This window comes from Lipotes vexillifer, unplaced genomic scaffold (genome assembly GCF_000442215.2).
Source record: "Lipotes vexillifer unplaced genomic scaffold, Lipotes_vexillifer_v1.1 scaffold722, whole genome shotgun sequence".
NCBI lineage: Eukaryota > Metazoa > Chordata > Mammalia > Artiodactyla > Lipotidae > Lipotes > Lipotes vexillifer.
Window position 1 is genome coordinate 125,547 of NW_006795213.1, and position 12,167 is coordinate 137,713.

A 12,167-nucleotide genomic window follows, 5' to 3' on the forward strand; every position below is an offset into this window, starting at 1 on the left:
TACTTACACTATTTCCTACTATTTACTACTTACACTGTGGAGTGTATTATTAGGAAAATATACTCCACAAAATTTCCATTTCTAACTGGATGATGTTTGTATGTATAACCATAAAAATTTCATGGTGCTCATAGCAGTAATACTTCACAAAGTGCACAGTACATACAGGCAGTCAATATATGTGTGCTGACAACAGATCCCGAAGGTAGTTTTAAACCTAAGATCCATGAACGGGCTTTAAAAGGTCTACAAACCCCTAAAGACTTATGAAAAAATGTTTTATGTACATTTTTACAGGATTCTCAAGGTTGTCTATGATCTTAAAAGTTAAGAAATTATGCTGTATATAGAAATCAGTGCTTTAGAAGACCCATTATTTTACTTCTCATTTACAAGCAACTTAAAAATAATCAAGAAACAATTCTGTATTCCACGACACATAGTCCATTCTAAGTTTGAATTAAAATTTGATCAATTGATAAAGCTTTAGAAATTATGTTGGGAATTTTCTAAGACAATATTTACAACTTAAATTCAATGAGACAATGATAACTTACAAGCTAAACAGGTAATGTCTTAAGAGGAGATGAAAGTTTAAGGTGGATGCTAGAGACTGAATGTTTGTGTTGCCCCCCAATTCATATATTGAAACCTAATCCCCAATGTGATGGTGTCTGGAGATGGAGTCTTTGGGAGGTCATGAGGTCATTAGGTCATGAGGGTGGAGCCCTCATGAATGAGATTAACGCTCTTAAAAAAAGACCCCCAAAGAGCTTGCATAGCTTCTGGCATATGAGGACACAGTAAGAAGACAGCTATCTATGAACCAGAGAGCAGATCTTCACCAGACACTGAATCTGTTGGGGCTTTGATCTCAGATTTCCTAGACTCCTGAACTATGAGAAATAAATTTCTATTGTTTATATGTCACCTAGTCTAATGGTAGTTTTTTACAGTAGCCTGAAAGGACTAAGACAGTGGGCCTCAATAAAAATTGCTGTAATCTATCTATAGGAATGGAATACTGATGGATAGTAGTCTTTCAGGATAAAAACTTATGTTTTTTGCTATTACCATGTATTAATACCTTCTGAGACAGAGCCAATACAGTGTGTATGTTCAATAAATGACAACAGATGTAAAGCACAATTTTTGTTCATTTCTAATAACTTTATGCCAGTAACGGTTCATTAGCACAAGGGGACAAATGGAAAAATATATCTTCCTACCACTTTACTATTTCAAATTCCTATTAATCTCAGAGAAAGGGGGACAGGAAGTAATTAGTATTCGAGCACCTCCACGCTAAGCATTTTTCATATTTCATCTCATTTAGCCTTCAAAGCTCTAAATTATTATTACCATTTTAAAGCTAAGAAAACTGTCTCAGAGAGCTTAAATAAGTTATCTAAAGTCACACAGCTAAGTAAATGGTACAGCCAGACTCCTTCCTTCTTGTTCTCTTTGGCTACATTCTTGAAGTTGGGGAAAAGTACCACTTTTGTCACTCATACTCATATTTTAAGATCAGCAAAACTTTTACTTCTTCCTTTCATGATCCTCCCAGAGTAACTGCAATGTGCCACCTCAATATTTTGCTCATTTATTTGTAACAGCACTCACCACACTGTACAGTAATTTTTGTGTATACTTGGCTCATCAATTAGATCATATACTCTTTAGGATCAATGAGCACATCTTAGTCATCTTTATAAATAGTGCCCATTACAAAAAGTAGTTGTTCAATTAAATGTTAGAAAAACGAATGAATGAGACAAATGGAGTAAATCTTACTATTCCCCTCTAGAAACTAAAGTTATAGAAATCCCTTCCCGGTAGGCACAGTTGTCAGAAAAAATGAGTACAAAGGTTATATACAAGCACAAAAACAGAAAAAACATCAAAGAAGTCAAAAGCCCTGGCTTTGGGGCTTCCCCGGTGGCTCAGTGGTTGAGAGTCCACCTGCCGATGCAGGGGACACGGGTTCATGCCCCGGTGTGGGAAGATCCCACATGCCGCAGAGCGGCTGGGCCCATGAGCCATGGCTGCTGAGCCTGCACGTCTGAAGCCTGTGCTATACCTTATCATTCACTAGCCTGTTAACAACAGGCAAAGTAATCAGCATTAGATTTGCTTGTTAGGTTCAGTATTATTCTTAAATTATAACATTATAATTAAACATTATCAATATTAGTATTTTATTTGTTATTGATTGATTGAGTGCCGCACCACACGGCTTGTGGGATTTTAGTGGGTTGGCCAAAATGTTTGTTCGGGCTTTTCCCCTCAAGATCTTACAGAAAAACCCAAACAAACTTTCTGGCCAACCCAACAGTTCCCTGACCAGGGACTGAACCCGGGCCCTCGGCAGTGAGAGCACAGAGTCCTAACCACTGGATGGCCAGGGAATTCCTTATTTGACAAATTTAAAATAAACCTTGGACTTCCCTGGTGGCACAGTGGTTAAGAATCTGCCTGCCAATGCAGGCGACATGGGTTCGAGACCTGGTCTGGGAAGATCCCACATGCCTCGGAGTAACTAAGCCCATGCGCCACAACTACTGAGCCCACGTGACACAAATGCTGAAGCCCACGTGCCCTAGAGCCCACGCGCCGCAACTACTGAAGCCTGCACACTCTAGGTCCCGTGCTCCGCAACAAGAGAAGCCACCGCAATGAGAAGCCTGTGCACCGCAACGAAGAGTAGCCCCCACTCACTGCAACTAGAGAAAGCCCGCGCTCAGCAATGAAGACCCAATACAGCCAAAAATAAATAAAATAAAATAAACCTTAACTCTATTATGTTGTTTTTCTCTTCATACTGATACAGGGTTGCACTGTATAGAAGCTTCATAATTGTATGCATTTTTCTTTAAATGTATCATGCTGTTTCAATGATTTTTTTCAAGTTTCCCCTTTATATCAGAGAGATCATCATTTTGCTTCCTATGCCAAACTTATTTCTCAACCAATATATATGTAATAGGCTCTCTCAAATATCTGGCACCACAAGGAAAACCAAACAAATCTACAATAAAAGTCTAAGATCTTCTCCTTCTGGGAAAAGATGTCCATCCTCAGTTTTATTTCTGCTTTTAATCATAATGGAATACAATTTCATCTTTTAGCCTTATATGTCTATCTACCACAACCCTCAGAAGTAACAAATGCTGACCTCACATGTTTCTACATTTCCATAACAACTGCCTCAGGGACCTAACAATTATGTTAGGCCTTTAAAAGCATCCAGGATTAGGCTGCAAAGTTTGTGTACAGGAGAGACCCAAGAACAGAGGCTTCTTCTTTGGGAATGTCATCTGTATATGAAACAAATCTGAAGGTATGAGACTACCTCTATGTAGGGACTTCAGACTTTAAGGATCTAAGACTCGTGCAATTATAATAAATATGTTCATAAATGTAAGCATATTATTTTGTTAGCTGTGTTAAATTTCTCTAAGTGGTAAGACCGGTACACATAATTAAACTGTAAAATGACTAATATGCAGTCAAAATAACCTTAAAAAAAATTCAATTTCAAAATGACTGGATTTGGGGGGAAAAGTTTTATTTCCAGTTTTAATTTTATTAACTTCAAGGAAGAAAAACTTACGCATTTAATCTCCCTATTTAAGAAAAAATACAGTAGTATTTTTACAAACTATTCATGAAAATGTTTAAGAAAAAAAGGAATCTTATTTACCTGTAAGGGGTGGGATATCACGATTAACTGTTTCTTCTGCTTCTTCTAAACCATTATTTATTGATGACCTCACTTGAACTGCTTGATTTGAGTAAGCTGCTCCATTAGTTGATGTAGTAGTACTGGTACTGATTTCATCCACCTGTTCCATATCAAGCTGTTTTACTATCTCTTCAGCTTCCACAGCCTGTCCTGGGGAATCGGATCCTGATGTTCCTGAAATCATGATTAATTGTACATTAATCGTCACTTAAAAGCTCATATTGGGTGGCGAAAGATGGGAACAAACTTAAAACAAGTAATAAATAAGCCTTAGAGATCTAATGCACAGTACAGTGAATACAGACAACATTGTATTATAATCATCAAACCTGCTAAGAGACTAGTACTTAATTACTCCAACCACTAAAAAGAAAGAATAATTATATAACATGAGAGCACGTGCTAATTATCACTACGATGATGATCAAATTACAATATATAAATTATCAAATCAACATGTTGTACACTTTAAATTTATACAATGTTATATGTCAAATATATTCAATAAAAATTCATAAATATTTAGAAAAACTAAATGGAACAGAAACAAAGCTGAGGATACCATATTTAGTGACTCTTTACTAGACATTTCAAAAATAAGGAATAAAGACTATTGTAAGCTCGGGCTTCCCTGGTGGCACAGTGGTTGAGAGTCGGCCTGCCGATGCAGGGGACACGGGTTCGTGCCCCGGTCCGGGAAGATCCCACATGCCGCGGAGTGGCTGGGCCCGTGAGCCATGGCCACTGAGCCTGCGCGTCCAGAGCCTGTGCTCTGCAACGGGAGAGGCCACAACAGTGAGAGGCCCGCGTACCGCAAAAAAAAAAAAAAAAAAGACTATTGTAAGCTAGAGTAATATTTGTGAGCAAAGTTTTTCTTAAGAGTGTTAAAATAGCTTAGAAACACCCATTTATACTCAAACAAGTCAATTTAGAACTTAAAAAAATTTTTATTGAGATATAATTAACATAACATTGTGTAAGTTACAGGTGTACGTATTGATTTAATACTTTATATACTGCAATATGATTACCAACTGAGTGTTAGCTAACACCTCTATCCTGCTACATAATTATTTCTTTTTTGTGGTGAGAACATTTAAGATCCAGTCTCTTAGGAACTCTGAAGTATATACAGTTGACCCTTGAACAACATAGGGCTTACGGGCACTGACCCCCATGCAGTCAGAAATCTGAGAATAACTTTACAGTCAGCCCTCCATATCCACAGTTCCACATCCTCAGATTCAACCAACCACAGATTGTATACTATAGTATTTACTGAAAAAAATCCTTGTATTAAGTGGATCTGTGCAGTTCAAACCCATGTTGTTGTTGGGTCAACTGTCATACAGTATTTTTGACCACAGAACTTCTCTTCATTAAAGCAAATATCATTTATTAAGTGCTTACTATGTGCTGGGCAATACACACAACACACACACACACACACACACACACACACACAATTTTCCATTAACCTCAAACAGCTCCTGATCTTTCTAGTACTAAGCATCCTAGCCATTTTGTGCAGTTGTAATTTTTAAACCAGCGACAGTTCTCTAAAAATGAGCTAACTCTTCCCCTAACCATGAGAACCTTTTTATTCAAAGACACAAGAACAATTTCTCAACGAAATTCCATCTCAATAACAAAGACAGAAGCTAGTTTCCTCATTATATTCAACCATCCCCTAGATGAACCCACTGCCCAATTTTTCTTCCATTATGGACTGACCCCAAGTCTCCATTTCTTTATGAAATTCTCCGAATGTCATAGTCAACAACAAAATCAACCGCCAGTAACTCTCAACTTCCTCACAGAATATTCTTTCTCCCTCATTGCCTTACATTTAACCTCTTTCCAAAAGACATCTCTTTTCCTGATACCCTTCCCTCAAAGCTGTTTATTCTCCCATACTTGTTACTCAATCAGAATTCGTTTACCTCCACTGCCGCCACCAGATCATTGGTTTTCCACTAATGTGTAAAAATGTTTGCTCCTTTGAGATTGCTGTCACCTGGCTATACAATTCTTCACTTATGCCCTCTGCTGTCACCTACCATCTATTGCCAGCATCCTCTCTCAATCTCAAAGGAATTTAACACCTAGATACCAGTTTACTGCTCTATTAAATGCCTATATAGTTATTACAGGTGATGTCAATGACTCATCCAATAACTAACCCTCAAAGGTCTTGCCCTCTTTAGCTCCATCTACATTCATAATGCTCCTTAGTAGTTATTACCATGGCTACAACCTGGACACTATCACAGAGAAACTGTTCACCTCTGAAACCTAAAATTCAAATAATTAATCTCCTACCACGACCTCCTAATCTTCTAATTATCTATCTATCTATCTAATATTTCTATTACATGTGATCTTCACGTTTGATAAAAGCCAATCTCTTTTATCCAAACACATCCCTCAATGGCTTCTTCTCCACCCTCCTCATCTAGTTAGACTTCATGGTGTATTATTTAAACCACTCTCAAGCCAGCAGCCTCACTGTCCTCGCTTCCTTGTCTTTCCACTGTCATTCATCATAGAAATCCCTCTTGAATCAATCTAACAGGCTTCTCAGGCACTAGACTCAGGTAATAAAGAAAACAATACAATTATAAAGACTGGTTGTACTCCAAATAAAATCCTCTAATCTTAGCTACGCCTATAGCATGCTGCTCAGTATTTCTGTGTGTGAGTCATTCAGCTTCTTTTACTTATACCCAATAGCAAACATTCTAAACCTTCATTCTCTTCAATCCCTGCCACCAGGACAATCTCAGCAAAATGATACCATGTCCTCCTTCAAAGAAAAAAATTCTATCAAACATGAACTACTGCTGCCCAAACGTTCTTTCCTCCAGCATCAGAGAAAAATGTCTATTCTCCTTGTTTCAATTCTAATCCTTCTACCTGTTCTCTTGATCCCATCCCTATCAGTAGATCCTAGAAACTTTCTTCATTAGTTTTTCTTTTTCCCTTATGTTCAACCTATTAGACCCTTCCCTGAGGCTTAACATGCTTGCTTCTCACAAATACAAAACATCCCTTGAGGCTTCATGACCTCTCTAGTTTTTCTCATATTCAAGTTCCTCATAACAGTAATCTATATGTGCTGATCCTTTTCTTACTCTCCATTTCACTCTTTTAACCCATGGATTAGGCTGCCAACTCCAATCACTCCTCTGAAACTCTTCTGGCAAACGAAACCAATGACCAGTTAATTACCAGATTTAATGATACCGTTTCAATGCTCATTTCCTTTCCTTCTATCTTTACAATAGTTTGACCCTGGGTTTGACAGTCTCTTCTTTTGGCTTCTATGACTCAGTTTCTCCTGGTTTCCTCCATTTCTCCTTTGTTGGCTACTTTAGCTTTGTCCAGTCCTTAAATATCTTTCCCCAAGATTCTGGTCTTAGTTTGATGAACCAAATGGACCATTTACTCCACTGGTTTCAATTAATATTTGTAAGCTGATAATACCATGCTCTACTGCTTATTCAGATTTCTAAGCCCCATACCTGAATGACAAATTGTTAGCAGACATTTTTATTTGGTTGTTTCAAGGCCTCTCAGGCTCAGCATGGCCCAAATTAAATTCAATTATCGATCTCCCAGGAACTTACTTTTCTCTCTTGAAAATCTAATGTGTACATCTTACTCTCTCTCTTCCTTCACCTCCAATCTGTTCCCAAAATTTGTCCATTTGTATCTTTGATCTTTCTTTTCTTCTCTAATACTACAAGTAAGTTTGTATGAAGTCTCACATGGACTACAAGTCTACTAATGTTCTCCCTGCATCCAGCCTCTTTAGAATTTAGCCTACATGCTACTGCCAAATAGATCTTTAGAAAACACAAATCTGGGCTTCCCTGGTGGCACAGTGGTTAAGAATCCACCTGCCAATGCAGGAGACATGGGTTCGAGCCCTGGTCCGGGAAGCTCCCACATGACACAGAGCAACTAAGCCTGTGCACCACAAATACTGAGCCTGCACTCTAGAGCCTGCGAGCCACAACTACTGAAGCCCACACGCCTAGAGCCCAGGCTCCGCAACAAAAGAAGCCACCGCAATGAGAAGCCCGCACACTGCAACAAACAGTAGCCCCCACTCGCCGCAACTAGAGAAAGCCCACACACAGCAACGAAGATCCAACACAGCCAAAAACAAATAAAGTAAATTAAAAAAAAATAAAATCTGTAAACTTAAAAAAAAACAACATAAATCTGTTCATATTACTCACAGTTTAAAACCTTTCATTCATCCCCCCATGACTAAGGATAAAGTTCAAAAACCCTACAAAATTGGCTCTATAATCTGACTTCTTTATAATTCTCCTATCTTATCCCTTCCCATGCACTCCTCAAATCTGATGCTCCATCTGTGACAAACTAATTTGTTTCTGAAATACACTGTACCTTTGCTTATACTGTTCCTTCTACATGGAATGCCCTTTACCATCTTTTAAGATTCAGCTTTTCTATGAAGCCTTTTGTGAGCCACCACCCAGAATACAGGACCATTCCATTCTTTGAATACTCTACTGTTCCATACCTCTCTCAAGGCACCTATAAAAATTTATTATACTTATCACAATGGCTGGAACATAGTAGATGCTCAATATTTGTTGAGTGAACTGGAATCTTCACTCCTCACACTTAAGTATAATTACCCTTTCTCATGGATTAAGAGGCTCAAGAGTTTAAAGAACTGGTCCAGCGTAACATAAGTAAACAGTGGCAGCTGGGAACAAATTTAAAACAAGTTTATCTAACTCCAAAGCCTGTTCTTTTCCCACTACACCAGCATTTCCAAAGATGTTTTAGGAGGCACTAGTTCTAAAAGATGTTAAGATGTTAACAGATGTTCCATAGAAGAGTACTTGGTCAGATATGTCTAGGGAATACTGGGTTAAACAAAGTTAAAGGTAGTTTTTCGTTTCTATTCTAGGACTTCACAGTCCTTTAATGTGCTAATATACATTATTTCTGCCCTTCCATCATCTTGATTTTACAGTGCACCATTCTGCCTTTTAAAAATTGCTTTATCATCCAGAAATCAGGCAACAGGTATTTAATGGCTATTTCCCATGTGCCCAATACTGTATCAAACAACATGGTAGATGTAAAAATAAAGACATGACCTCTTGCCCTCAAATAATCTAGAGACGAAATTATCATGTATGAAATTAGACATTAATTATCAGAAAAAATAGGACACCAGCTAATTTTAAAAAGATATGTTGAGAAAGAGGCCATTTTTAATTTTTTTGCAAAGGCATACAACGGGAACCTTCAATTCATGTGAATTAGGGTACTTTTACTATTTGTCTAAACTGAAGATTCCCTACAGGGGGAAAAAAACAAGCAAATGATAATAAAAATAAATTGTATTACCAAAAAAAAATCTGGTTTCAACTCACTCAAAATATTCAACAAATTCTACTTTACTAATCTAGAATATTGAAAATGCTTCTCAATTCTCTCCTGTACACACTCTTAAAGATGCAGAAGTCATCCCAACGCAGAAAAAATAATACTTTCCCTCCAGCCCAAAGTTTATCATCTAGCTTTTCAGATAGTTAATTAAACATAACCTACATTTATTTCAGTCACAAAAAAAAAAAAATGCCTTTTAGAAGCTGTGTATTTTGGGGACTTCCCTGGTGGTCCAGTGGTTAAGAATCCACCTTCCAATGCAGGGGACTTGGGTTCAATCTCTGGTCGGGGAACTAATAAGATCCCACCTGCCGCAAGGCAACTAAGCCCATGTACTACAACTACAGAGCCCACATGTCACAACTGGAGAGAAGCCCACGTGCCGCAATGAGGAGCCCACACACCGCAACGAAAGATCCCGTGTGCCGCAACTAAGACACAATGCAGCCATAAATAAATAAATAAATTTAAAAGAAAGAAAATATATTCTTAAAAAAAAAAAGTCTATGTATTTTTAACGAGGCTGAAAACAAACATAAGATGCTAACAAAAATATGCCAAAAAAATCAAACATATCTTTTAAAAAGCCAGGAAAACGATTAATCTTTTAAACCCAAATTATGGTTAATGACTTATATTTACCATTTTTATTTGCTGGTGAAAAAAAGTTGAAGACAGGAGAAAATATGGTCCCCAACAATGTAGTCCTTGGAGGACTGCCAGAGGAAGGATTATCTTCTAATTTTCCATTTTGTTTTACATGTTGATTTGTCATTTCATAACTACCAGCTTCTAAGAAAGAAACAACAAAAATAGTTGCAATCTAGAAAACATGACTTTCATAAATGTGTTCTAAACCATTCATTATAAAAATAACTTTTTCCCTCAAAATACATAAGGAAAACTGATGAACATTAATGTTAAAAAGCTTATTATTTCAAGAAATCCTGAGGTAAATCACTTGTAAATCAAACGATCTTTATAACAAATTTATTTATAATGGTTTATAAATGCTAAAATTTACTGAGTTTTTACAAAGTAGATTTATATCTGGAATTACACAGACTGAAAGTCTTCAAATCAACACAGTGTAACAGAAAATGAAATAAAACTCTTTGTAAGTAAAGCAAGCAAGTTACAATATGAAAAACACAAATGCAAGATTTTGTCTTTGTTTATTTACATTCTGGGATGCTGCCTACTTCACAAAACTTACCCCCCAATCTATTTCTAATGAGTAACAGCTAAATATATAGAGGCAACTAGTTCTAGTGAAGCAGAAGACTATATATATATACAGCAGTGTCAAAAACTACTTATGGATATTGTGAGGCACCATTTCAGAGTAGTTAGGAAGAATAACCAGTTTGGGGTTTTTTTTTAAGTTTCTTATAAATAAAAAAATTTTAATGGGTTTTGGGAAAATATAAAATACAAATGTCTTAATAAATCATCCTTGACCCTCCACAACTTTAGCACATTTCTTTCCTTCTTTGTTAGAGCTCTTTTAACTTGTTTATCCCTTTTCTCCCTTATGGTCAATTCTAACAATGGAGATACATCACTGCATTAAGAGGAAAGAGGTAGGGAATTATTATCACTGCTGTGTTTAAAATAGTATTGGTTAAAAGGTAGCACTCCATGCTCTAAAGTGCTATTCTGTATAGGTTTCTCTGCTTGTCCATCTTTTTTTTCTCCTTTTTGACTTGGAGGAGCTTGTCAGCAATACAATAAGGTACTGATCTAGAACAGGATTTATAAATAGCAACAACACTATTGGCTTTTGGGCTGGATAATTCTTTGTTATGGGAGGATGTCCTGTGCATTGTAGGATGTTTAGCAGTGCCCCTGACCTTCACCTGCTAGATGCAAGTAGCAATCCCTCCACAGGTTGTGACAAACCAAAAAGGTCTCCATACACTGAAAAGCGTCTGCTAGGGGACAGAAACACCCCTAGTTGAGAACCACGGACCTGAGAGCTCCAAGCCCCCTCTATAGCTCTGAAATTCCATAATCCAGAAACAAACTCTTTATACATATTTCAAATAAATTAAGTCACAATTATTACCGCTTTAAGAAATGAGTTTCATATACATTTTCATGCTAAACAGTATAAAGCTAGTTGCTCTGCCTTTGTCACTTTAATTCATCAAAGTAGATTTACATTAGGAAAGTAAATTTTTATTTACTTCGTGCCACCAGTATTTAATACAAAGGAGATTACAAAAATAAGGCAGAAATTGCTCAAAGTAGATTTTTTAAAACAGAACACAAACAGGTCAAGTGAGAACTCTGCTTACACCTAATAAAGCAATATGTAAACATTAACAAACCTCCATTTACTTGACTTTTCCGTCTTACTCGAGATATCTGTTTGTTAGGCTTTTCTCCTGCTCTTGGTGTTGATGTGATCAAATTATTATCTATATCACGTTCAATTCTACTCCGTTTTGAAGGATTTTCTCTCTCTTCCTTAAGATATAAGAGGGAAAAACATGCATTGAACAGAGTCATTCTGCTTTACAGGTTACTTTTGTTTTTTTTCCACACCACGCAGCTTGTGAGATCTTAGTTCCCCGACCAGGGACTGAACCCGGACCCATGGCAGTGAAAGCACCGAGTCCTAACCACTGAACTGCCAGGGAATTCCCTACAGGTTACACTTTTAAAATGATAAAATATGACATGTACCCCCATGTTCACTGCATTATTTACAATAGCCAATTTTATCCATTATCAATTGATGGACACTTAGATATGGTTGTTTCCATATCTTGGCTACTGTAAATAATGCAGTGAATATATATATATATATATATATATATATATATATATATATATATATATATATATATATATATATATTTTAGGATGTGCAGGAAATTTCCCTTAAGTAATGTTTTATTGCTATTCTTACACACACACCACACATATATAAACAATGGAATATTCAGCCATAAAAAGAATCAACTCTTGCCAC

The 12,167-nt window shown here is 36.9% G+C and overlaps 1 protein-coding gene across 1 annotated transcript in view; it reads right to left on the reverse strand.

Moving 5' to 3' along the window:
* The window catches only part of CTDSPL2 (CTD small phosphatase like 2), a 71,358-nt gene that overhangs the window by 21,891 nt on the left and 37,300 nt on the right, over positions 1-12,167 (reverse strand). Inside the window, exons 3-5 of the mRNA XM_007467528.1 lie at positions 11,521-11,659; positions 9,830-9,979; positions 3,704-3,919 (exon numbers count right to left, since the gene is read on the reverse strand). Coding sequence (XP_007467590.1) covers positions 3,704-3,919; positions 9,830-9,979; positions 11,521-11,659 — 505 coding nt within the window. The remainder of the gene's footprint in view (positions 1-3,703; positions 3,920-9,829; positions 9,980-11,520; positions 11,660-12,167) is intronic.